At 45.1% G+C, this 26,925-nt stretch overlaps 1 protein-coding gene across 8 annotated transcripts in view; it reads right to left on the reverse strand.

The window, feature by feature from the left end:
* Window positions 1-1,189: 1,189 nt before the first annotated feature.
* The window catches only part of GALAK (galacturonic acid kinase), an 81,476-nt gene continuing 55,740 nt past the window's right edge, over window positions 1,190-26,925 (reverse strand). For 7 of the 8 annotated variants that reach the window (XM_086522928.1, XM_086522931.1, XM_086522936.1 and 4 more), the window contains 8 exons: window positions 21,710-21,789; window positions 3,343-3,442; window positions 2,247-2,410; window positions 2,116-2,156; window positions 1,999-2,027; window positions 1,830-1,899; window positions 1,663-1,752; window positions 1,190-1,581 (listed from right to left, as the gene is read on the reverse strand). In XM_086522928.1, coding sequence (XP_086379054.1) covers window positions 1,337-1,581; window positions 1,663-1,752; window positions 1,830-1,899; window positions 1,999-2,027; window positions 2,116-2,156; window positions 2,247-2,410; window positions 3,343-3,442; window positions 21,710-21,789 — 819 coding nt within the window. In that variant the 3' untranslated portion in view covers window positions 1,190-1,336. Of the gene's footprint in view, window positions 1,582-1,662; window positions 1,753-1,829; window positions 1,948-1,998; window positions 2,028-2,115; window positions 2,157-2,246; window positions 2,411-3,342; window positions 3,443-21,709; window positions 21,790-26,925 lie in introns of all 8 variants that reach the window. The other variant, XM_086522934.1, reaches the window with a different exon arrangement.

The following is a 26,925-nucleotide window of genomic DNA, read 5'->3' on the forward strand; positions in this document are numbered from 1 at the left end:
TCCAGATTGTGGTGGAAGCGCACTGTCTCTCATATGGAAGAATCATTTGCCTCTCAAAGAGCACATTTTCCTATAGCAATGTGTGGTGGGTTGTCTACCAATTGGTCGTTTCTACAAGGTATATTACGTCATTTACATGTTCTCGATACAGTGTTGCTCAGGAATAAGTGTCACACCTGTTATGGCAATGTAGACACTCCTTTCTATCGCAAGATTTCGGCTGCCCTTCGTCTTCGTTTTTCCACAGACGTCTTTCATAGACGGTTTTGACTCTTTGGAGTGCTCCAGCCTCAACATTCTCAGTTTGAGGTTTTCTTCAGCTGGGTCAAAATTTGGGCAATGTGGGCCCTATGGAACCAACGTAATTTTCAGATGTTTCATGGCTCTTTGGCTGATCCTTTTCACTACGTCAAATTGTCGCTTGGGCAATTGTTACAGTACGCCTTTGAGGCTGGAGATAACTCCCTTGATGCCTACATGATTTTCTTCCACTGTTTAGATAACCTTTTCATGAGAACACTTGCATATTCTTTGTTGTATATGATCTTTAATTACAAAAAACAAAAGTGTGCTTTTCAAAATTCCCACAAACTCCATGCTTCCTAGTGCAAGGGAGACCATGACAAAGAGAAATGTGAGAGCTTCAGGTAAGTGACTGAAAATTCCTAATTTACACCAGCCCATCAAGCACAACGCAGTCAAATTTTCAAGGACAGCATTGTTAAAGAGGACTATCCCATTCAGCCAAACATCCAAAACTAATTTTAGCCAAAGCCAAAAAGGGTAGACGACACTTGGGCACCGCCCTTGGGGCAGGCCAAAACGAAGAAATTTTGAAGCCCTTATCATCAGCTTTTCTGCTAACCTTTGGATCCAAACCCTATCTACAGTGACAGCCCCATATCTCTGTCTGCTACAGCATGCATAATTTCTCAGCCCCATTGGAAGTGGCCATCGAGGGCGAAAAGATGCAAATCCATGGTAATTCTGACTGAATATTTGCAAGCCTAGCTGAAGCCATCGTTTCCAGCAATATTCACTCGGAGAGCAGAAGAGATCACCCATCACTTAGAACCATAGATAGAATATCCTCGATCGACTTAAAGGCAAGTCCTTGCAGCGCAAGAAGAGTCACACCGGAGTGATTGCAGAGGAGTTTCACAAGAGATCGCCACCAGACAAATTCAGAAGAGATTAACAATCTAGCACTCTCATTAAGAGCTTGTTTAAGGTTTTTTTCTTTTATTGGTGGAGTCAGCATCTTATTGAGAAAAATTGTCCAAACAATGAAAGAATGGTGGGGTTAGGTGATGCTGTAGCTTGGACCTAGTTTAGTTCAACATATACGGGCATGATCGGCAGTCTCACAAAGAAGTACAGTAAAGCCACTCTCCAGCTGCTTTGCCAATAGTGGTTGAGCATGCTTGTAACAGACTTCTATGTGAGCAGCAGCTGCCTCAGCTAAATTTGCATCCACCAAGGCCACACAGCAGCCGCGAAAACCAGCACCACTGAATCTAGCTCCAAATACTCCAGGGGTGCTCCGCATGATATCCAGCAGCTCTATCATTGGCTCACATCCTGCATCAATAGAACCCAGCATCTCATGAATTTTGAATTACTTCAATTAACTCCATCTCATTCCCCTCACTAAAGCATTACCACATTCATAATTATCAATAGAGCTTCTTCCTGATTCTGACATCAACCTCCCAAATGCTTCCAAGTCGCATGATTCCCACGCTCTTATACCTTGCAAGGTACCACAAATTTCTAACTAACACAACAAGAAGGAAACCTTGACTGCACCTTTAAAGTTTGAAGCATACCTTTATGTACTCTCTCACATTCAGTGAAGAAATGCTCAGCTCTTCTTGCAAGCACACCTTCTAGTTGTACCTGCATCCAATTTATGTGGCAGCAGTGTATCAAGTCGAAACCCTTTCCCTACATTATCCAGGAAACAGAAAAAACTGAATTATATTTTAGTGTTATCACCTTTAACGCTTGATATTCCTCGATGGTGACTATTGATTGAGACATACAAATTATCAGTTCACACGATAAAGAACTCAAGCCAGAAGAATAAAATTTATAAGAGTAAAGCTATAATACCATTGCATAACAGTGGCTGACTTGAGTCTCTTCCTACGGCCCTGATTTTTAAAAAATACATACACCCATCTACTCTTGATTGTCCTTTAAGTCAATACAAGACAAATTCTCTTTAGAACCAGATAGTTTACTTGAGTAGCATGCTTGCAGCTTCCTGACACTCTGCAACCCTTGAATTGTAGCTTGAATTACTTGACAAAGCATGCCGAAGTCCAGAGAATGCCAGAAGCACTTTGTAGCCTCCCTCGTTTGCATCAAGGTGGTTCCGTGGGTGAATAAGCTCATGCTTTTCATCCTGAGTTTACCAAGAAAAGATCTTTTGGCGCTCATGCTTATTGATAATTATCTAATACATTTTTTATTGACGCACACGCTGAGTTAATGGTCATCTACAAGGTCCAAAATCCAATGAGGATATAATACAAATCTTGAGATATCTTCATTGCTGGTCAAAATTGTCACAGGGAACCCAGCATCTGAAGCCCTCAAATGATAACCCCATTTTGTTCCCAGTGAATTCATTGCTTCAATTCAAATCTTTCCTGCTGCTAGTTTTGAGGAGTGAAAATCTACACCGTAAATCTGCTTGCTCCAAGGATCGAGTTCACAATATAGGAAATCGTTCAAGGCTGCCAGTCACCTGGCTCACAAAAACATTGAGTCCTCCAGTTCTATCTTGCACATAAACAAAAACAGTGAGCTCCAAGAGGACACCAGCCACTTTTCTATGGATTTCTGCCCACCCTGCTTACCCTGTCAGATGACCCTATCCACTATTTTACCCAGAAGTACAATTTTGTATCACTCTACAGTGTACCAACTCCAATTGCTTTGTGTTCATCCTATATTGTATCACCCCTTTGATATAGTACCAGGCGGCCAGAAATTTCCCAGTTTAGTGGCTATCACCAAATTTTTCCAGTCTTTTTTGCATTGCTGGTTGTGTACAATGAGGGCAGAGACACCTTTTGGTCTTAACGGCATTGGATTTTTGTACTAGCTTTCCTCCTCTCTGCCTTTCTCACTTTGTGCAGATCAGCATGCACTTGATAAACATCTCGTACTAACAAATGCTTTGATGAAATTGGCACCGCAAAGACCATGCCTTAAAACTGAGAAAAGGACCATCTTTCAGCTAGATGTCAAGCTTGGAAGACATGCAAAGTCATATGCAAAGCTCTTATTTTGCTTCATGACCTTTTACAGAAATATGACACTAGCTTGTACCTTGCAATTGATTACAGTCAAGCAACTCCTCCTTGACAAGAGAATAGCTGACTGGTCAAGGATTCCATTCTTCAGGCCCAAAAAGTCATTCTCAATTGATCTGAGAAACATAGAAGGACGACCTCAATACTGAAAACCCAGGCATAATAATAAAACTTTTAAATTTTTTCAGCTACTCTAGAGGTTTTATTAAAAAACAGCAAACAAACAACCACTACCCTACACGCAAGAATCTGTGCTCTTAACACGTTTTTTTTGTGTAAGATATACAGAGAACCTGCCACTAGTTAAGGAAACAACAATAGGGTACTAATCTTGCAAAGAGATGCAAGTGCAAGTACGGCGAGGGAATATGACATCTTTGCCTGCAGCACACAATCACAATCTAAGGAATCTCAGGCAACTGGGTAAAGCAAAGAGGAAAACACAAGGTAATACTGCAAATTGGAGACTAATTTTAGTGTTTACCCTTAGGAGGATATAGAGGCTTGCAAATGGCAGAGATATAGAGTTATCAGACCCTACTTTTCATGAGGTATTCCTTCCAAAAGAGCAACTTCAAAGCTTGAGCAAGGTTTTTTTAAACCCAGACCTGTTGGCGTAGCAGTGGATCACGCCCTTCTGTCGATGACCATCTCTTTCCAGTTCAGTGTAGCACACAGGCCACGGGTAGCAGCTCCCACCCGCTACACCTTTACTCGAAGGACGGACTCTTGTCTATATTGATGGGATATAGAGACGCTTGTGCACTGAGGACCAGAGCGACCTCTGGAGGAGCTCACTTTTATACTAACACACACATTGCATGATGCAGCAGCAGAGGCATACCCACACACAGCCTGAGCAGACACGACGTTCTGGGAACATGCCCGAGAACAGTTGGTATGATGAGGAGTGCCGTGAGACGAGAACCAGACTCCGGAGAGAGTACGATTAGAGCAAGATCTATATCAGCTATTCTTGAGTCAGGACTCAGGTGAGGCATGGAGACTCTTCCATGAGCACTTCACTCCTCTTGCCATCACTTCTACTAAGGCTTGGGGCCAGTATGCATCATCCTTGTACACAGTGCCTAGACAGCCACCTCTTCCCGACCCCCCCAAGTCATGCCCACACATGTGCTTTTTCCACCGCTGAGATGGTGAAGAAGGCCATTGATAGGATGAGGACCGGGAGAGCATATGATCGTGATGGTTTGGTAGCAGATCATTTTATACATGCAAAGGATTTGCTTGCAGAGCTTATAGCCATGATGTTTAACCGTGCCATGTGTGAGGGCCTACCTGATACTTGGAACTTATCCACTATTGTGCCTATCTTCAAGTCAGGAGACTCTATGGAGCATGGGAACTACCGCACTATCATGATTGGACACATACTGGCACGGTTGTACGCATCTATTCTTGAGCAGCAGCTGAGTAGATGGGCAGAGCGGGAGGGTGTACGAGCCGCAGGGCAGGCATGGTTCAAGAGAGGTTTTTCTATTCCTGATCACATTCTAACACTCAGAGCCATCATTGAGGAGGGCATGTCACATGGGAGACGGATTTATTGCAGCTTTGTGGACTTCTGCAAAGCATTTGACACAGTACCCAAAGCTAGATTGATGCGCAAGTTGCAGGAGACGGAAGTGCCCATAGAGTTGATTGTTATAATCATGGTTATTGTTATATGTTGATGATATTGTGTTGATTTCTGACTTTCCACAAGGGATGTAGCGTCGTTTGGACAGGTTTGCTCATGACAATGGTTTGTCTGTCAACCTTGGCAAAATCAAGGTTATGGTGTTTAACACCACCCCACACTGGATTAGGAGATCAGCACCGACATTCACATACGGTCATGAGACAGTGGAGTATACAGATGCTTACACTTATCTGGGGTTATCTTTATTGGACCTATATTTTCATTGAGGAGAGCAGCAGAGACTAGATTGGAGCATTGGGTGGATTGGAGAGGATGTGTTCACAGATCCAGTTTCAGGAGCCTCGGACGAAGCTCTGGCTTTTTGACACTCTACTGGCTTCTGCATTATTATATGGAGTTCAGATATGGGGACCTTCCGTGGACCACCACGGAAGGAAAGGTCGCACTGATGGATGGGGAAGTATGGAGAAGCCTCTGATCTCTATGATTGCGCAGCTTATTAGAGCCAAGGCTTCAGTACCACATGACATTATTCGAGCACAGCTAGCCGCCCCCCCCCCCCCCCCCCCCCTCTAGCGGTTGAGGTGCTTACCAGATCAGTCTCCTTTATACACCATTTGTGGGACCTTCCCAAAGACAGATATGCCCGCTTAGCACTTGAGTCCTCTCGACTGTTAGCTTTGCAAGGAGACACGACATGCTGGTATGCAAAGATGACATAATGGTTTGAGCTACATGGATTCAGCATGGACAGACTCCTTTCTGACTCTTAAACATTTCGAGATAACCAGGCTCATTTGCCAGGACATGACTCAGCTGGATACCAGAATGACTTGGATTCAGCCGACACAGGAATTGGGCACGAAGATGGCTTTGTAAAGGGAGCATGTTGGACCCCCCAAGTCAAGATTCTACCATGACACAGCAGAGATTCACTTCAAAACAGTTCACAAGAGACGACATGGCCCGGTGTAGTTCCATGCCAAGAGATATTGGCCCCAAAGACTGGCACCCCTTTCGGTATTTATTTTTATATTAATCTGTGAACAAAGTAAAATGAGCCCGCGGTTGCTCACTCTGAGACTCTGCGTCTAGATGCCCTACAGAGTGAGACCTTAAGGCCACTTATAAAGATTACATAGGGTTGCTTAAAGCAAAGCCCCCAAAAGCTTCTAAAATTAAAAGCAAAAGTTCCCTAAAGCTGCCCACCAAAAGCTGTCAGTGCGTTTTGTGGAAAATCCGTATTGTCCGTACAGTGAGCGTAAAACGCGGAGGTCTGTACAACCAACGTAATTCGCAGAAGTCCGTACGACAGCCACGTCAGCAACCGCTTCGCTTTGTTTTAATATCCCTAGTGTCACTTTGGGCCCCTCAGCAATAATCCATAAAGTCGGGACAACTTTATTAGGGTGTGTGTATGTGTCCGGGCACTACCACGTCATCAGTTTGTGACATATCCCCCTCTTGAAACAATTGTAATCGCCCTCAATAAGGCCTGCAAAACAGACAGAGGCCATAAACTGTCTTAGTAGACATTGACTGTTAGTACCGACGCACTAGACACAACACATCTAGCACTTGTACAAAACGACAGTCACATCACAAGACATCACTCGACATCACATGACAAATCACAGACAAATTCATTCCAAATCTCATGCCATGAGCATCGGCAACGTATTTAGTAATCGCATCTAGATCCATCCGGACCTCACTGATGCCCAATTAACTAATCCTTATTGCAATCATGTCTATAGAGATTTATGAGACCAAAATGTTGCAGTCATTTCGTCTTTCAGTTCATGGACTCAAACAAATCAAGTACAAATCAATCATATTCATTTTCCGGAAAAGTCATACAACAGAATACTACAAAGCCCATTTGTATCCCTCAAACCCAAAGGGGACATCACTGACTCTATTCAAAATAGGGATAATCCGTTGACAAAGGAGAGGAGTGACTCCCCTCTTGTGCAAACCTGTTGCACTAGATTCACCCTCCCTGAATTCGGGGTTCTATCGGAGTAGACTATGCTAAACCGAATGCTTCAAGGTAAAGTTCCAAAATCTAAGGAGTATCTACTAGGTCCTCCTCCTCCATCCACTTCGCATCCAATGCACGATAGTTCTTGAATTTAAGCAAGAACCGTGAAACCGGCCCGTGGGGCGGTAGGCGTTGGCTTTCACCCGAAATTCTTTATTTTAGACACACACAGAGCACTTTGCAAAGGGAACCTGCGATGGGAATTAACACTTAATCACACACACGGAAGCTAGAATGCTCCGAGCAGACACCGACAACCTGAAGGCCCCAAAATTGGCGCCCCTTTCGGTACTTCTTTATTCTTTAGGAGGGTAAATTACAAAGAAGAGTCCCGGGAATCCTTTATCTGTATCGAGCTAGATACCACCTGTTTTGGCCAAATTTCGGCAACATAACAGCCCCAAAACTTGCGCGAAACCAATTCCCCTGATCGAACTCTCTTCCATTGGCATAAACCCTCTGATTCCTGCCCAAAAACAGTCAATTCAGCACGCTGTATTTACTGGTTTTTGCCCTGTTTTCAGCCCCAAACAATCCCCTAACTGTCCTCTGCCAGTGGGGCACGATTCCCAATGGTTCTTGCATCCGTATGGCTGAAAAACAGTCAATTTACAGCACATACACAGCCCTAAAAACACACTTGGAAGGTGAGGTTATGACCCTCACCGGTGCCTGCTTTGGAGTAGTAGTTAGCTACCCTTGTTCCTGCTCAAGGAGGCTCTTGCCTCAGCACAAAAGCATGAACCCACACAGCTGTACATCAGTCAAATGAAGAGCCCTCTTGTGGGGCATCACATAACTGCACGTAGGGGAGAGAGAGAGCAGTGTGTAGTGTGCAAGGCATCACTCCTAGCACCACACTGTACATGAGAGGGAAAGAAAGCACTCCATAGCTCTTAACCTGTGAGACAGGTTCTCAATGAAGTATCCCCCCAGCATAAATCGAGCGCCCCCTCTACTGCCCTTGACTTGTAATGCATCTGTGAACAAATAGATGCAAAAAGGGGAAGATTTCCATGGCTGCCACAACCTGCCTATCGCTGAAAACGCAGCAAAACAACCCTGTAAACATGCAGCTAATGCCTTCCAATGCTGAAAATGAGCTCCTCGGTCCAAGGTAAAGTCGTGGGAAGCTCAAAAATGGAGAGAAATGGCTGAAAATCAGAGTTATCAGCTTCCAAAACTGCTCCAAAAAGTCAGTTACGAGTTCTGTTCTCTCAAACTTGGTAAATTGACCAAAAAGTGCCACTTGGCACTCATACATGCAATTTCCCCCCATTGGGCTTCCTGCTTAAAAATCTCTCAACTGGTGCATCAGTTGACTTTGCAGCAGAGTAATAAAATGCTCCCCTTGTCATTCTAAAGCTGATGATGCGATCATATTTCATGGCCCAAAATAGCAGTTCCCTAATTTTTAGGAAATGATTCCGTTGGGCTCCCACTGGTCATCTGACCATCTATCCTCATTGGGACCGCATCCAAAAGTGCAATGTGGCCCAACTGTCAGATACTTTCTGTTGGTAGTCACACCTTGACTTTAGGCCTTTATTGAGTTCACTTCCTAGTATCCATCAACTTGCTAAGTGCGACATGGGGACCTATATGATCTTGCTCTGAGCCTAGACATCCTCTTACTATACGAATTCCAGGGCCGACCACTTCCCGTCTGCGGATGAAACTACCGTTCACATTGGCCATACAATGTCCGACCGTTTGCTACTTCAAAAAAAGGGTCTAAAAAAAAAAAACAAAACCCATTGGAAAGAAACCAACAACTAAAGTTAGCAGTTGCCACGTCCTCGTGACATAGTTAACAATTGCCATGTCCTCGCGACATACCCCCCTCTTGAAATCGCAAACGTCCTCGGTTGCGTACCATAAATACATGCCACTGATGATCTTGTGCTATTAACACTCTTTTATCATCACATGTATCCGCAAGGAAGGTCGTAACATATAGATACAAATGACGTAATGACACCTTCATACTTTTCTCATTTCCATCTATTACACTAAATTCATATGTACATTTTATGTGCTAGCTCTATCATTACCCCTCCTTTGCACACGTTGGGTTGGGGCATATGTAGGTTGTAACCCAAAGGCTTCAAGGTAAAGCTGCAATACATTTGGTGACTCTGACAGTTCATGCTCTTCCATCCACTTTACATCCATAGGTGGATAGTTCTTGAACTTCACCAAATAGCATCTTGCAACCTGTCCCTTAACTTTTTACAAGTGCAAGAGGCTCTTGCCTCTGCAAACGAGCATAAATCCACAATACTGTAGCATACTACCCACGACCAAGTAAGCTCAAATTTCAAGATGATTTACCAATGTGTCAAAGAATCCAAGCAATCGCTTCAAAGAATCAGCGAGCAGCGTGCCACTTGGCAAACCCACATCACTCCCGCAGGAGATCTAGTGGCCAATCTACCACCGTGAGACCTGTCCCTATCTCATCTTGGTTCATACTTGCAAACCCTAAAAACGCAGCAGAAAATCAATCCTAATTTCACCACTTTTTGGCAGGGTGAACATGCAGAATTTCCTGTCTGTCCTGTGAAGAGGAACCCTCTTCCATAATGCCCTTTCCTTTGTCGGCCAGCCGCCATAGTGTAATTTCAAGTTCATGTACTCTGTCTCTTTACCCAAAACGATCGAGGCTCACTTCTTGAAGAAAAAGTGATTGATATCCCGGCAACGGAACCTTGAAACCGGCCCGTGGGGCAGTAGGCGTTGATTTTCACCCGAAATTCTTTACTTTAGACACACACAGAGCAGTTTGCAAAGGGAACCTGCGACGGGAATTAACACTTAATCACACACGGCTCGGAAGCTAGAATGCTCCGAGCAAACACCTGTAAGCCCCAAAATTGGCACCCCTTTCGGTATTTCTTTATTCTTTAGGGGGGTAAATTACAAAGAAGAGTCCTGGGAATCCTTTATCTGTATCGAGCTAGATACCACCTGTTTTGGCCAAATTTCGGCAGAATAACAACCCCAAAACTTGCGCGAAACCAATTCCCCTGCTGGAACTCTCTTCCACCGGTATAAACCCTCTGATTCCTGCCCAAAAACAGTCAATTCAGCACGCTGTATTTACTGGTTTTTGCCCTGTTTTCAGCCCCAAACAGTCCCCTAACTGTCCTCTGCCAGTGGGGAACGATTCCCAATGGTTCTCGCGTCCGTATGGCTGAAAAACAGTCAATTTACAGCACATACACAACGCTGAAAATGCACCTGTAAGGTGAGGTTATGACCCTCACCAGTGCCTGCTTTGGAGTAGTACTTCACTACCCCTGTTCCTGCTCAAGGAGGCTCTTGTCTCAGCACAAAAGCATGAACCCACACAGTTGTACATTAGTCAAATGAAGAGCCCTCTTGAGGGGCATCACATAACTGCACGTAGGGGAGAGAGAGAGCAGTGTGTAGTGTGCAGGGCATCACTCCTAGCACCACACTGTACATGAGAGGGAAAGAAAAGCACTCCATAGCTCTTAATCTGGACAGGTTCTCAATGAAGTATCCCCCCAGCATAAATCGAGCGTCCCCTCTGTTGCCCTTGACCTGTAATGCATCTGTGAACAAATAGATGCAAAAAGAGTAAGATTTCCATGGCTGCCAAAACCTGCGTATCGCTGAAAACGCAGAAAAACAGCCCTGTAAAACGCATCTGATGCCTTCCAATGCTGAAAATGAGCTCCTTGGTCCAAGGTAAAGTCATGGGAAGCTCAAAAATGGAGAGAAATGGCTGAAAATCAAAGTTATCAGCCTCCAAAACTGCTCCACAAAGTCAGTTACGAGTTTTGTTCTCCCAAACTTGGTAAATTGACCAAAAAGTGCCACTTGGCACTCATACATGTAATTTCCTCGCATTGGGCTTCCTGCTCTGGTGCATCAGTTGACTTTGCAGTAGAGTAATAAAATGTTCCCCTTGTCATTCTAAAGCTGATGACACAATCACATTTCATGGCCCAACCCAAAATAGCAGTTTCCTAATTTTTAGGAAATGATTCCGTTGAGCTCCCACTAGTCATCAGACCGTCTATCCTCATTGGGACCGTATCCAAAAGTGCAATGTGGCCCAACTGTCAGATACTTTCTGTTGGTAGTCACACCTTGACTTTAGGCCTTTATTGAGTTCACTTCCTAGTATCCACCAACTTGCTAAGTGGGACGGGGAGACCTATATGATCTTGCTCTGAGCCTAGACATCCTCTTACTATACGAATTCCAGTGCCGACCACTTCTCGTTTGCGGGTGAAACTACCGTTCACATTAGCCATACAATGTCTGATCGTTTGCTACTTAAAAGAGAGAATCTTAAAAATAAAACAAAACCCATTGGAAAGAAACCAACAACTAAAGTTAGCAATTGCCACGTCCTCGTGACATAGTTAACAGCTGCCACATCCTCATGACAAGCCGCCTAATCGCTTTACCTTTTATCTTTCTGTCCTTGTGTGCCAAAATATGTTTTGAAAGAAGTGCCTCCTCGCTTTCCTTCAATTCGGGTTGCTCATCAGGCTCCCCATCATCAGGCACATCACCTTTAAAAGGCTTCAATAGACTCACACGAAATGCATTGCGAATCTTCCCAATATCGGGCAGCTTGAGTCTAAAGGAGACATCATTTATCTTTTCTTTTATCTAGGAAGGACCATAATACCTCATGCTAAGCTTGGAAAAAGCCGCTCCTTTCCCTTTTTCTTTCTTAGGCGTGCCTTCTCAAAACGTAAGAGCACCCAATCGTCTTCCTTTAATTTCAAATCTCGCCAATGTCAATCTGCTGCCTCTTTATGTCGTTCTTGAGATTTCGCTAAAGCCTCCCGAACCTTGGCAAATGTCGTTTCCAAGTCCCTCGTGTACTGGTCGGCTTCAAAAATCTTATCTTTGCTGCTAAGGAAGGGTGGAACCTTTGGAGCACCTTCAATGATCTCAAATGACACCTTCCCTTTCGAAGAGTGGATCGTGTTATGGTAGGCAAATTCCACCAAAGGAAAATATTTTTCCCATTGAGTCTTCTGATCAAAGATGTAGGGCTTTAATGAATCCAGAACAACTAAATTTGCAATCTCGGATTGCCCATCTGTCTCTGGGTGGAAAGATGATGAGAACTGCAACCGTGTGCCAATGTTCTCCCAAATGGCCCTCCAAAATAAACTCGTGAATCAGGGATCTCTGTCGGAGACTATTCTCTCAGGCATGCCATGTAGTCAAAAAATCTATGCAATGAATAGTCTCGCTTAATGATCCGGCCTGACTGTTTTCTTCACTGGAATGAAGTGAGCTTGCTTGTTAAATCTGTCGATGACAATCCAAATGCCATCATGCCCACTCTGTGTCTTCGGGAGATCAAAAATGAAATCCATTGCAATACTTTCCCAGGGGCGGGTGGGAATGGGTAAAGGCTATAGTATTCCCTATGCCTTATGCCTGTCAAACTTGACCTTCTGGCATACTAAACAACTGCGAACAAAGTCGTCCACATCTTTCTTGAGTCTTGGCCAAAAGAAGTAATGCTCCACACCTTTCAATGTGGTGTTGATGCCGCGGTGACCCGTAAAAGGTGGACAATGGCAATCAATCAAAACCTTTTCCCTCAACGGCTATGTGACGCACAACATCGTTTTCTTCATCAAGTAGCCATCCCGTATGGAATATCTTGCTACTACCTCCTTATTTTGTATTCGAGTGAATACATCTGAAAAATCCGGATCGGTGGCATACTGATCGACCATGTCCTTCTATGATGAATCACGGAAATAGCCAAGACTAGGGGCTTCCGAGATAAAGCATCTGCCACCAAGTTTTTATGTCCTTGAACATGGACAATTTGGAAGTGAAACTATGACAAGTTGTTAGCCCACCGCATCTGCTTTTCCGAAAGCTGCTTCTGTGACAAGAAGTAGCGTAAACTCTGATGATCAATGAAGACCGTAAAATCGGCTCCGAGTAGGTAATGTCGCCACTGAGTAAAAGCATGGATCACTGCCAAAAGCTCTTTCTTATAAATCTGCGCTATCAATTCTGGCCTTGAAAACAATCGACTTTCATAGGCAATCACATGGCCTTCTTGCATTAAGACCGCTCCCAGACTACAACCACAAGCATCAAAATATACTTCAAATGACTTTTGCAAGTCCGGCAAGGTCAACACTGGTCCAGTAGTCAGTTTTTCTTCAAGTGTCTGAAAGGCAGTCACCTCTGTCGGTCCCAGACTACGACCACAAGCATCACAATATACTTCAAATGACTTTAGCAAGTCCAGCAACCAGTAGTTAGTTTTTCTTTAAGTGTCTGAAAGGCAGTCACCTCTGTCGATCCCCACGAGAAAGGGACTCCTTTCTATGTCAATATGTGCAAAGGGGAAGCTACCTCTGCAAACTTTCGAATAAACCGCCGATATTAAGAACACAAGCCTAAGAAGCTTCTAACTTCATGAACATTCTTCAAATCTGGCGAGTCACGAATAGTGTCAATCTTGGCCGGATCCATCTCTACTCTTGTTGCTGAGACGATGTGTCCCAAAAAGTGTATCTCCGGCAAGAAAAATTCACTCTTTTTGGCATTGATTACTAATCAGTGATCTCGCAATGCCTGAAAGACTTCTAGCAGATGGTATCGATGTTCTGCTTCATCCTTGGAGAAGACTATAATGTCATCAAAGAAAGTACCAACAAAAGATCAATACTCTCCGTAAATCCTATCCATCATTCGGTTGAAAGTCGTTGGAGTATTGTAAGGCCAAATGGCATCACCAAAAATTCATAATAGAAAGTTGTCCAAAAGACTGTCTTGTAGACATCTCTCGAAGCGATTCGGATCTGATGATATCCGCTTTTCAAATCAATCCTGCTGAAACAAGAGCATCCCTGAAGTCGGTCAAGAATATCATCGATCCTTGGAATCAGAAATCTATTTTTGATAGTGATTTTATTGAGAGCTCTAAAATCAATGCACATTCTCCAAGATCCATCTTTCTTTAAAACCAACAACACCGGAGAGCAGTAGGGTAAAGTACTCGGCTAGATAAGACCCTTTTCCAGAAGGTCTTTTACTTGGTTAATGATCTCTTCATTCTGGGCTCGGCTACCACGATAAGGTGGTCGGTTCAGTGGTGTGCTTCCAAGAATCAAATCAATGGTGTGATCCTTAGGACGAGATGGGGGTAACTCGCTTGGCAAGCCCTCAAAGAAACAATCACCATGTGTGTGGAGAAAATCTTGGCGTTCTTTGTCAAGCTCAAACACGTTCGGTCTGTGTTCATCATTTAACTCTTTCAAGTAAATCGAGTAAACAAAAAGACTGGATTTCATTATTTTGGAAATGGCCGAAGCCGATACAATAGGGACAAACTCGCTCTTCAGTTTTACATCAAGTACAATTTTTCGGCCCTTTTCATTCGTCAAGGTTGCTTTCTTTGCTCGATAATGGACCACGGCGTTGTTCTTATAGTACCAAGGGACTCCTAGGAGGATGTCACAACCTTCCAAAGGCATGATGTATAAGTCCCTAATTACCCCTGACAATGCAACCGAAGTTTGTCAATGACAGATGTAATGGCTATGTCCCGTCCGGGCACCGCTAGAACTGCCTCTACTGGTAGTCCCATCCTGTCGGGTGTAATCTCGAGTCTGTTGGAATTAGGGTTGCAGAGAAACGCACACAGCTTGGTGAAGACGAAGGAAGCTCAAGGCACACAATAGAAAGTGTGTTACTTAGTGTGCAATGGAAAGATAGATAGCTCTAGATTGATGGGCGTATATACAATGCTCGGGGGAAAAAACCTCCTAGAGAGGGAAAAAATGCCTCGGCGGTCCTAATGTGTTCACACACATCACTACCACATGTATATGGTAACAAATCCCCCCTGGAGTGATGCGGTGAACGAGAGCTGGCACATGAGTAAAGGAAAGTGCCATGTCCTGAGGACATGATCAGTCCACATAGGGAAGTAAGGCCAAAGCTTTGCGGAAAGCTTCAAGCTTCTCACGAGACAATGCCTTTGTGAAAAGATCTGCAAGGTTGTCCTGTGTTGGCACATAAGCCAAGCTGATCTCTCCTGCTAAGAGCCTCTCCCTGACATAGTGGTAATGCACCTCAATGTGCTTTGTGCAAGCATGAAAAACTCGGTTCCTCGCAACTGCCAATGCGCTCTGACTGTCAGTGCAGATAGTGTTGGCAGTGTCCTGTCCAACACCCAAATCAGCCATAAGGCGTCTGAGCCATACACACTCAACCGTAGCTGTGAAGACTGCCCTGTACTCAGCCTCACAACTCGAAGTGGCCACAGTAGGTTGCTTCTTGCTCAACCATGATATACATGAACTGCCAAGCATGAAACAAAAACCACTTGTGGACACTCGCGTGTCAAACCAACCAGCCCAATCTGAGTCCGAAAAAGCATGCAAGTCTGGCGACAATGATCCCATAGTTACCCGGAACGCGGAACGGGAACAGCAACGGGATCCCCGCGGAACGGGGGAACGGCTAGGGGTCCGGAACGGGAACGTCGCGGAACGGGAGGTATAAAAAACACCCAAATAGTGCAATTTTTAGCTCCTTGTGTTTAAATACAAGGAGTATTAGAGTGCTTTGACTCTAATACTCACAAAAAACTCGTTTTGAAGACCATTCAACCTTGCTATGACTAGATGATGTGAGAGAGAGAGAGAGAGAGAGAGAGAGAGGGAGAGGGAGAGATTTGAGAGAGTGGGAGGGAGAGGAAGAGAGCTTGAAGGCTTGAAGCCTTGAGCCTTGAGAGAGTGAGTCTTGAGAGGGAGAGATCTTGAGAGTGAGAGGGAGAGCTTGAGCCTTGAGGATTAGCTTGTGAAGAGAAAGGGGAAGGGGGGTGCATTTTATGAGTCCTTGAGGCCTTGCACACTTTCAAAAGAAGCCCAAACATTTACTTCAATTTTTTCAATTTTTGCCAAATTTGTTTGTAGCCGTTGGCCGTTCCAGGGGCATTCCGGAACGGTCCGGGGGCGTTTCGGAACGTTCCGGAACGGCCGTTCCGGTTTGCATTGGCCACCCGGAATGTCAGACATTCCGAGACGTTTCGGAACGTTCGGGAAGAGAACTCCCCCCCGGAACGCCGGAACGGGGGCTAGGGGGCATTCCCCGGTAACTATGAATGATCCCCCCTTGGGATAAAACAAGCCAAGATGTAAAGTGCCACTAAGGTAGCGGAAAATCCTCTTGATAGCGTGCCAATGCTTAGACCCTGGGCTATGCATAAATCTGCAGACCTGTGAGACTGCAAAGAGAATATTGGGCCTCGTGTTGCATACATAAATGAGGCAACCAACAGTAGTTTGATAAAGAGTGACATCAGCAGGATCGCCAGCATCATGTAGACGCAACTCCAAACCTGTTTCCATGGGAGTGGCAATAGGTTTGCAATCCTCAAGTCCAAACTTACATAGCAATGTCTCTATGTAACTTTGCTGACACAAGGCAATACCACTATCACACTTCTTAAACTATATACCCAAATAATGATGCAACAGCCCCAAATCTTTTATCTTGAAAGTAGCATTCAAATCAGCCTTAAATTCAGCAATATGTCTCTCATTTGGTCCAGTGATCAGCAAATCATCGACATAAAGAACCACAATGAGAAGTACATCACCCTCACGCTTTACATACAATGTGCTTTCTGTTGGACTGTTACGAAAGCCTCGTTTAACCAAATGAGTGTCAGCTTTCTCATACCAAGCACGAGGAGATTGCTTCAACCCATACAAAGCCTTCTTACATCTGCACACTTTGTCCTCTTGTCCTTTTATGACAAAACCGCGAGGCTGCGTTACATAAACTTCCTCAAATATATCACCATTCAAGAAAGCAGTAACAATGTCTGATTGATGTACATCCCAACCAAAATGAGCTGCCAATGCACATAGAAAACACACAGCAGTCATACGACAAGTGGGAGCAAAAGTCTCTTCATAATCTATGCCTTTTTGCTGTGCATAACCCTTTGCAACAAGTCGAGCCTTATGTCGATCGATCTCACCATCCGGCGTGCGTTTCAACTTGTAAACCCACTTTGTACCAATGGCCTTTATGCCAGGAGGCAAATCACATAAAGTCCATGTGTCATTTTCTATAAGTGCATCATATTCTGATAGCATGGCAGCCATCCAATTTTCTGAATTCTGTGCTTCATCAAAAGACAGAGGCTCCTCAGCATCATGTAAGCTAGACACAGCCACAGCATAACAATCTGATGTATAAGATGCATGGCGAGAGCCTGAACGAGTACGACTAGACAAAGGTGCATCCAATTTACTGTCACACAAAGTGTGCATCAGCCATTTTGGCATACCTCTAGCCTGCTCATTTTCAGCCCTTTCCTCATCAAGTACATCATATACATCTGCATCAGTAATAGGCTAATAGGCTGATCTGTAACATTTTCAGAAACCCCCATAGGCTGTACATTTGCCTCATTGGAAATTACATTCGTATTTCCACTACTGAAAAGAGGCAACAAAGTGTCATAAATGTCATGTGAGCTTACATTACTGTCTCTAGTACATGACAGCAAGGGCTGAACAGAATCTTCCACAAACACCACATCCAATGAAACCAGAATACGTTTTCTTTGCGGATGATACAACCTGTAACCTTTGTCTTCAGCACTATAACCAACAAAAATACATTTGACAGCCTTATCATCCAATTTTTTGCGTTGTGTTTGTGGCACCAAAGCATATGCCAAACAGCCAAAAACACGCATATGCTCAATAGAAGGCTTTCTACCATGCCATGCCTCATATGGAGTAATAGACTGCAAAGCTTTCGTAGGACACCTGTTAAGTACATAAGTGGCACACATGATGGCCTCAAGCCAAAAAGAATGCAGCAAAGCTTGACTTTTGACTATACATCGTGCCATTTCCGTAAGTGACCTGTTTTCCTCTCAACACCAACCATTTTGCTGAGGTGTATAAGGCACTGTACATTGGTGTTTTATCCCACGACTAGCCAGAAATGCATTAAACTCATGAGACAGATACTCCCCCCCTCGATCAGAACAGAGGGTGCCCATAGTACATTTCGAGACATTTTCCGCCATAGCCAAAAATTGTTTGAAGCACATAAAAACTTCGGACTTCGCTTTAAGCGGAAATACCCATGCATGCCTGGAGTAATCATCAATGAAAGTCACTAAGTAAAGGTAATTGCCCAAGGACGGAGTTTGCATGGGCCCACAAGCATCACGATGCACAAGCTGCAACCTGCATGTGGCCCGAACTGATCCATCCTTTAGAAACTTAGAACGCTGCATCTTACCCAAAATACAACCTTCACAAACATGTTTGACGGATGCTTCAAGAGCCGGCAAAGAAGCAACCATATCAGATTTCTGCAAACGCAGCAAACTGGCAAAATTCAGATGACCAAAACGTGCATGCCAAAGTTTTACATCTGAAATAGCCCTTGAATCTACAACAGCATTTGCAAAATTTTGTCCACACTTGTCATACAAAGTGAGCTTATACAGCCCACGGCACAAAAGGCCAGATGCAACAATTTCATCACCAAAACTGAGATCGTGAACTGTACATCTGTCATCCACAAATTTGACTACAAGTCCAAGTCTAGCAAGTGCGGATACAGACAAGAGATTCTTCTTGATCCCAGGTACATAAAGTGCATCAACAAGTGTGAAGGAACTGCCATTTGCAGCAGTAAGCACAATCTTTCCAACTCCCTGAACCGGATAAGAGGCATTGTTGGCACAAGTGACTGAATTCCCATGAGGGACAAACTCGAGAGAGGTTAACAATTCACGATGTGAGGTAATGTGCTTTGTAGCACCAGTGTCAAAATACCACACATGTGAATCTGCAGCAACTGACAAGCATGCATCATGGATAGTAGGATTGTAAGTGCACGCTGCGCTAAAAGCCCATTCTGCATCACATTAGCAACACAGTCTCCTTTCACAGAAGACTCAACAATGGCTGCATTTGTAGTGGAACCAACATTTGCAGTGGAACCACCCTCTTTCTTCTTAGCCTCTTTGGCCTTCAACTTAGGACACGACTTGATCAAGTAATCATTAGCTTTACAATAATGGCAGCACATCGTCTTTTTGCCCTTATCACCAGAATTGCCAGACAAAGTGTTGCCAGCAGAAGCATTAGGAACAAAAGTTTTACCACTCGCAGCAGAACCATAAGAAGTGGCTGCATTGCTGTTACCACCCTTTCTTTGAGAAGCAATAAAAGCTTGTTCAACTGCACATTGTCTAGTCCTGTTTTATCTGGACAGTGACTCTTGCAACAGCAATGTGCATAATGCATCAAACTTGACAACTTCTGAATTTCCTTGGGTCATAAGTCTTCAAGGACTAACAAAAGTCTGGTAAGAATCTGGTAAGGCATCAAGAACAGTCTGCACAAGGGAACTGTCTGAAATGACTTTACTTGCAAAAATAAGCTCCTCATTGATATCCTTGACACTAGCAAGGAAAGTGTGCATATCATCTTCCTCATGCATAATCTTCGACTCCAGCTCTTTACGCAGCAAAGCAATTTTAGCCTCATTGCGGCTTGCATAAAGACTAGCCAAAATATCCCAAGCCTGTTTTGCAGATTTTGTTGAATGGATGTGAGGAACAATGGTGCGCTTCACAAACAACGCAATCAATGCATGAGCCTGCGCATCCTTTACATCCCAACAAGTTTGTTCTACCGTAGGCAAAACAACTCTAATAGCAACAATCCTTGCAGCAAGACCTGCAACATCATCAACATCGCCTACATCTTCAGAACCAGGACGTACATCAATGCCCTGCACAATGTTCCAGACGCCCTTTGACACAAGAACGTGTTGCATCATATAAGCCCACATATGGTAATTGTCCCCATCCAACCTGTCCTCAGTAGCAAACATCTTGAACACATCTGTGTTGTTGTTGTCAGCCATGGTAAATGCTACACCTGATGTGAAAACTACCCAAAAATAGGAGAAATGGAGCGGGAACAACACGTGCTATATAGCACAAACCGTAGAAGACTATAAGGCACCTGTTATGCAGAAAATGGCACAAACATGATTTCTGCACAAAATGACGAAATTGCCTGTGCAGACCTACCTATAGTGGAAACGGAGGCCGAAATGAGCCCGAATTAAAAATTTGAGCAGACCTACGAAATGAGCCCGAATCAAAAATTTGAGCAAAAATTTTTGTCGACCTGCGAACGCTTGCCAAAGCTCATTGAAATCGGAGAAAGTGAGCAGGCGTGTGTTGGAGCAGTTGGCGACTAAGCCCGGGAGGTCGCAACCTGCTCTGATACCAATTGTTGGAATTAGGGTTGCACAGAAACGCACACAGCTTGCAGAAGACGAAGGAAGCTCAAGGCACACAATAGAGAGTGTGTTACTTAGTGTGCAATGGAAAGATAGATAGCCCTAGAGTGATGGGCGTATATACAATGCTCAGGGGAAAAAACCTCCTAAAGAGGGGAAAAATGCCCCGACGGTCCTAATGTGTTCACACACATCACTACCACATGTATATGGTAACAGAGTCGTGCCGCCAATTCAGGTGAAATGAAGTTTGCCTTGGCTCCTCCATCCAAGAAAATCAGGGCTTCTTAATCTTTCACTTTGCCCTAAGCATGGTAAAGTTATGTACTTTCATCTATCATACTTGGGTCAGTACCCATGCAATCTGGTACCAATCCTGCTTTCATCTTGCCTTTTCTACCATGTTCCTCTTCTACCATGTTCCTCTGCTGCTCTTGAATTCTCTGGCCTGTCTTCAATCGGTCCTTGCGGTGCCTTTTTCGGCACTTTGCGGAGATGTGCCCTTGTTCCCCGCAACCAAACTGCTATTCGCGAGGAACCCGCTACTGAATCCCACTGGCTACATAGAGTGTGGATAATATCCACCCAAATGTGTGTGAGGATGTCTACAGAAGAGGACGAAGCAGCACTGAGAACATGACAGCAACGAGCTCGCCAAACATTCCACAATGTAATGGCAACAACTAGCATGTAGAACACTTCATCTCAAAACCGAGGAGCATCATGTGATATCTATACATCAGGGTAGCATATGCATAATGCCATGTGGAAAATGAAACTATGACAAAATGTTTGGCCATCTTATGTGCTTTTCCACTAACTTGTTCTGTGACAAGCAGTATATCAAACTCTGACAATTGGTGTGCATTGTAAAGTCTGCACCGAGCAAGTACGCCGGATCCCATACGCACTACCAATGAAATCTCAAACCAGCAAAGAAGCCTCTGACCAGATATGTAGAGATGCGACTGGACCATTCTTCCACCAAGCTCAATCAATGTCAGCTCCCTCTCCAAGCTGCCGACCACATATACTTCAAGTATATCTTCGTGCAAAGGCCTAAAAAACATTGATTTCAATCTTCAAAAGAGGGGGGAGGATGCACATCAGTGGCAAGTAGGAAAGGACAAGAAGAAAGCTAATAAGAAATAAAAAAACCTAATAGCTTTTGTATGCCCACCCATTTGGTATATCTACCCAGTCCATAAGAGATTAACTTCTGCTTTCTAGTAATTTCAAGTCTTTTTGGCTTTACCAACAAAACCGTTTGTCTTATTCTTGATTAAACAAAAGGCATAGAGCCTGCATTTTTATGAGTAAAAAACACATGATTTTAAGCTATACCTGTCCAAATATACATTCTCTTCTGCACTCAATTGTAGCCCATTTGCATGTTCCAAAGCAAGCAAAAATGATATTCCAACCTACATATCCAAATTTTTAATCAAAGTCGGTAATAATTGACATAACAGCACATTTCATTATCTCTACATAGATATGCACCATTCTCAGCCACGGGGTTTTTTTTTTTAAGGGGGGCGGGGCGGGTGGGGTTTGGAGGGGGGGGGGGGGGGGGGGGGCGCAAGACAAGAAAGATAATATTAGCAACTACTAGAGGCCAAACAGAGAGAGTTATGGAACAAAATATGGTCCAAACCAAGCCTCCTATCCTGAAAATCATGCAAAAGAGTGTAGCGAGATAAAATCCATTAAATGTAACAGACTTGGACACTCCAAGTCAAGAATCAATCACAACAGCACCAAATAACCACTTCAAAACAGTTCACAGTGCCCCTCTAGTTGGGCTTCTCAGATGACCATGTACAGTTCTGGGGGTTTAATGCGCATTTGCCAAGGCAAAGGCCTTTTGTATAGGAAACGGATTAGCTAATTGCTAATCCCCTTCAGGTACGCACAGTCCCATCGCAAAGGAATGCAAAAACGGAGAGTTTTCTCACGTGAAAACTCGTCCAATTTACAAGGGAACTGCCCCATTACGTGCGGGAGCGACCGACACACGCGTAGACGTGTTTGCTCAGCCCAAAACAATTAAAAACAGAAAATTACAGCCTGCTGTGTTTTTCTGCAAGTTTGGGGTTTCGCACCTAAATTGCAGGACATTGCCGGGAGAGCCTCGGGGAAGTCGTGGGATGCTTAAACAGGGGCTTTGGGCACCTCACAGTGACAAAACAGGGAATTACAGCATGCTGAAATTGACCTGCAGCCCACTTGAAAGCTTCCGTACTGCAAGGGAAAGTGTCCTTGATGTGTACTTTTGACCTATAGGGATTTTTGCACCGTTATGCTGGCAAAATTGGGTCAAAAAACTGCAATTACAGCCATGGACAGGTTTGGACAGCTTGGTGAGGATTAGGTGAAAGCGTTCGAATCGTTTATTTGCAAGGGGAGCCTCGGGAAAGCATTGGGTGCTTGTAAAGGAAAATTTAGAGAGATTTCCCGCGAGGAATGTCGTCTAATTCAAGGGGCAAGTGACCCTACAGGTGCGAGAGCTCGAGGGCTATCCACAAAAGTGATCGGCACGCGAATTGAAACGCAAAACAAAGAATTCCGCATGCTACAATTTCTCGCCAAGTTTTGTGAAGTGCTCTAAAGTGCGTGGAAAGTCACCGTGTACTTGGGATTTTGTCCGTGGAGACTTCTATTGTGGTTATGTTGCCCAAATCGGATTAGAGTAGAGGAATTTCAGCCTGATAAAAGTGGGACAGCTTGTAGAAGTTTACAGGTTTTTCTCAAGTGTAATAAGAATAAAGAAATACCGAAAGGGGCACCAGTCTTTGGGGCCAACCGGGCGTCGTTATCAGCTTGGGAGCGCTCTAGCTACCAAGTCGTGAAATGTCTTTAAGTGTTGAATTCCAATCACAGGCTTATACACGAATTTCCTTTGTGTCATAAAGTTAAAAAAATGATCGGGTGAAAGCCAAAGTCTACCGCCCTACGGGCCGGTTTAAGAGATCTTCATGGTAAGTGTCGTCATGAGCAATGTAGCAAACTGCTGTACTTCACCGATACAGTGTGAAGATACTACGTAAAGGTCCCAAACTAAGTGTGAAAACAACTCCTTATCGTGAGAGAAGTGCCAATAGACCTAGGCGCAAGTGTCTTGCTTAATAGGATATGTGGTGTCTGTAGTCACAAACCGTCTGCAGAAAATGGGAAAGCCCAAAGAACCGTCATGAGAATGACCGGAAGCCTGTCAATGCATGAACCTGTAACCCAGTGTGGCCAGGTGGCTAAGCTTTGTAAAACTCCAGGAAGGCCATATGCAGCAATCTGCACCGTAAACTCCTCTGAAACAAGGAAAGCCAGACTATGCAGTCTGCACTGTAGAAGCTACCGTAAGCTGCAGCAGTCACCGGTAGACCGCACGGACCACCATTAAATGGTGTCCTGGCAGTAGGTAGGGTAATCCAAGATGAGCAGAAAGCCAGACTCAACAGTTTGCGTTGTGAAGGGCCTCTGAGAAGAGGTGTGGTCAAACCAAGCTGTCTGCACCGTAATCATCCTGTAGAAGAAGGGAAGCCAGACTGAGCAGTCTGCACTGTGAAGATCTTTTGAGAAGAGGAAAGGTCTGTCTACGCCATCTTGCATGTATCTCCTGCCTCCAATCCTCCGATGTCAACCAAAACAAAATCCGCGCCAGCAACGCTACCAAACCGCATCTCGGTGTGGCTCTCAATGTGAATGAGCTGGGAGTGGTCTACTGCCCAAGTTGGGGGATAAGTCTGCTATAAGGTTACCGAGGGTGAGTGTAAGCAACTATGAAGGTAGCAATCCAAATGATCGAGAGTGTAGAAGAGCAACTGCACTTTCATCCAAGCCAAGCGCCGGGTGACTCCGGATGTAGTCGCGGGATGCCTCATCTCCCGCATCTCGCGGGTAAACTCTCCAAGAGAGTCCAAAGCACTGAAGTCCCACTCCAGTCTGTAGATCCAAGCAATGAACCTGTCCAAGACGAGGTCCAAGATCCTCTCCCTAAGTCCATGTAGATGCTCCTGTGTAAGCAAGTGTTCGGACGTGTCGAGGTCAAGTGGTAAGTGTCTGTCCACCCAAGATGGTGGTGTCCTCTCTAGGAATGTCGTGATACCATATGCCGATGTCACGGCCATATCTCATGTGAACTCCTCTAATGAGTGCATAGGTGTGTCCATAGCAAACCACAAGTCACCACCCCTTTCAGAGTGCGCAACTGCCGAATGATGGTTGGAATGAATGGATCTCCCAAGGATCGATGGATTAGATCTTAAGTCGTTGAAGAAGGTACCGTCTCCAATGTTGTAGTAGTCAAGGATAACCGCTCAGACAACCACCGGATGGTGTCCTGACCAGCAAGGGAGTGAACAACCGCACAAAAGGCAAAAAATCAGCCTGCTGTCCACCCAAAAAACGCTGCTGTAACAGAGAATTCAGCGTGCCAGTACGCCACCAATCGGTACAAGAGCGTCGCAGAGGTTGTGGATGAGGGATTCTCGCACTTCTCAGCCGTCAGAGTGCTGAAAACAGAGAAAAAAACAGCAAGTAAATAATGCCAGAAAAGTGCCGATTTCGTGTAGATACCTGACCAAGAGTGTAGATCTGCAAGTGCCAGGCGCTGTAGGCCTCTCCCGTAGGTGCAAAGGCTCAGCGTTTTGCTTATAACGCAGCAGCTACTCAAAAACGCAGCAAGGTCCAAAAACGCAGATCTGAGCAGAAAAACGCACGGCAGATCTGGTGCTGATTTGGTGCGATCTTATTGCAGGGAGGGGTGCCAACTTCCAAGGGTAGGAGATGCAGATCTTTGCTTGCAACTGCAAAAACGCCGACAGCATGCAAAAAACGCTAGGTCGTGTGAAAAACACTCGGCAACTTGGCGATGTTCCCGCGACGGAAAGTTGCAGAGATGCTAGCGCTAGCTTCCAAAAGAGAGAGCGTTGGCTGATCAAGTCCCTTGGGAGGAGAGCCTGATGCAGAAGCGCCCTCAACATTGGCGACTGATACCATGTGAGAGTGCACGTGTGCGTGGGGGGGGGGGGGGGGGGGGGGGGGGGGGGGGGGGGGGGGGGGAGAGAGAGAGAGAGAGAGAGAGAGAGACAACAACAACACAAACGCTACTATGTGTGGAAGAGGGGGAATCAGTCCCCCATGACTACCATGAGCAGAAGACCCACACAATGAATAGATGAGATCTGTGATCTGTGGAAGTGTGTACCCCCCTAGCCCCATAAATAGGTACCCAAGGGGAGGTAGGGCAATGCCTGGAAAATCCCCCCACGACCCAAAAAGGAATAAATGAAATATGAGGGCGCCCGGACAAGGTGGGTGCCCGGATAGTGCAGTCTAAATGCATTTGCAAAGGGTGGCCAGCCCAAAGGCACACTAGCTGTACATGCATGCCCTAGACATGTGAAGTAGCAGAGTGGTGTAAGTCTTTTTTTGTTGACGTTGTTTCAGGGAGACCCCCACAAGGAGATTTCTGAAGACGACGAACCAAAGATCGTCGTAGACAAAGCTGAAGTCATGGAGCCGGAGCAGATTTTACTTCATCGTTTTCACCCTTCTCAAATAAGCAAGCACGGCAATACTTTAAAAAGATCCTTCCATTAAATAAAACTGCCTATAGGGCTATAACCACCTCTACTAGAGAGGGCTACCTCAACCATAGGGGGAGACTCTCCCAATGGAAACAGCATATGTACACTGAGGGCTAAATTAAGAGATGGGAGGAGAGAGAAGACACACAAGTGGACGGTAATGACATTTGGGCTAACCTCGGACCATGGTGAAGAAAGGCCCAAGGCACCACAGTCGTAGGAATGCCTCTCGCTCCCGCATGCGGTTGGAGCTACCCAGAAGTCTCTAGAACTGTCCCCTAAGAGTATGGATCAACTCCAGCCAAAAGTCTTGAACAATCTCCGCTGGTGGGACAAGGCGAGCCTCGAAGATGCGGAAGCAATGGGCCCGCCAAATGAACCAGTGTCAGGCCACAGACGAGCTCCCAGCACACCTCTCCCTCACTGCACCACTCCTGTGGGGTAAGCTCTGTAGCAGGCTGGAGTGTAGGTCGACCCCCCTGTATGACTATCATCTTGCTGGTGGAAGATAGCTCAAACTGTAGTGCAGGGCCCATGAGGGTGGACCAAACAGCTGCCCTCCTAGTGTATTATCGTGTTGTGGAAAGAGTTGGCATCAGCCGAAGGACCCGAAGCCAAACCTGTTGGGCCATAGGGCAGTCCCATAGACAGTGACGCTCACTCTCCAAAGGATGGTCACAAGCTACGCATGCTGCCGAAAGGCCACTACGTACTAGCAAGCTCCCCACTGCTGTAGCTCTGTGTGCAACTAGCCACTGAACAAAGTGACTCGCCGTGGTTGTTTGGAGTCCCACAACCTCGCCCAAAAGGCTGACAAGAACTCAGCTGTGAGACCGTCCTCTTGCCAATGAAGCGTTGCAATAGGACGTGCCTCTCTCCGTGTTGCCAGTATGTGACGTCCCACTCGAACAGTGTACTAAACGAAAGGGACCCCCGGGTGGTCGACTGAAGAGAAAGGGTCCCTCCAAAACC

This window comes from Adiantum capillus-veneris, chromosome 11 (assembly GCF_014529385.1).
Source record: "Adiantum capillus-veneris isolate H3 chromosome 11, ASM1452938v2, whole genome shotgun sequence".
Lineage (NCBI taxonomy): Eukaryota > Viridiplantae > Streptophyta > Polypodiopsida > Polypodiales > Pteridaceae > Adiantum > Adiantum capillus-veneris.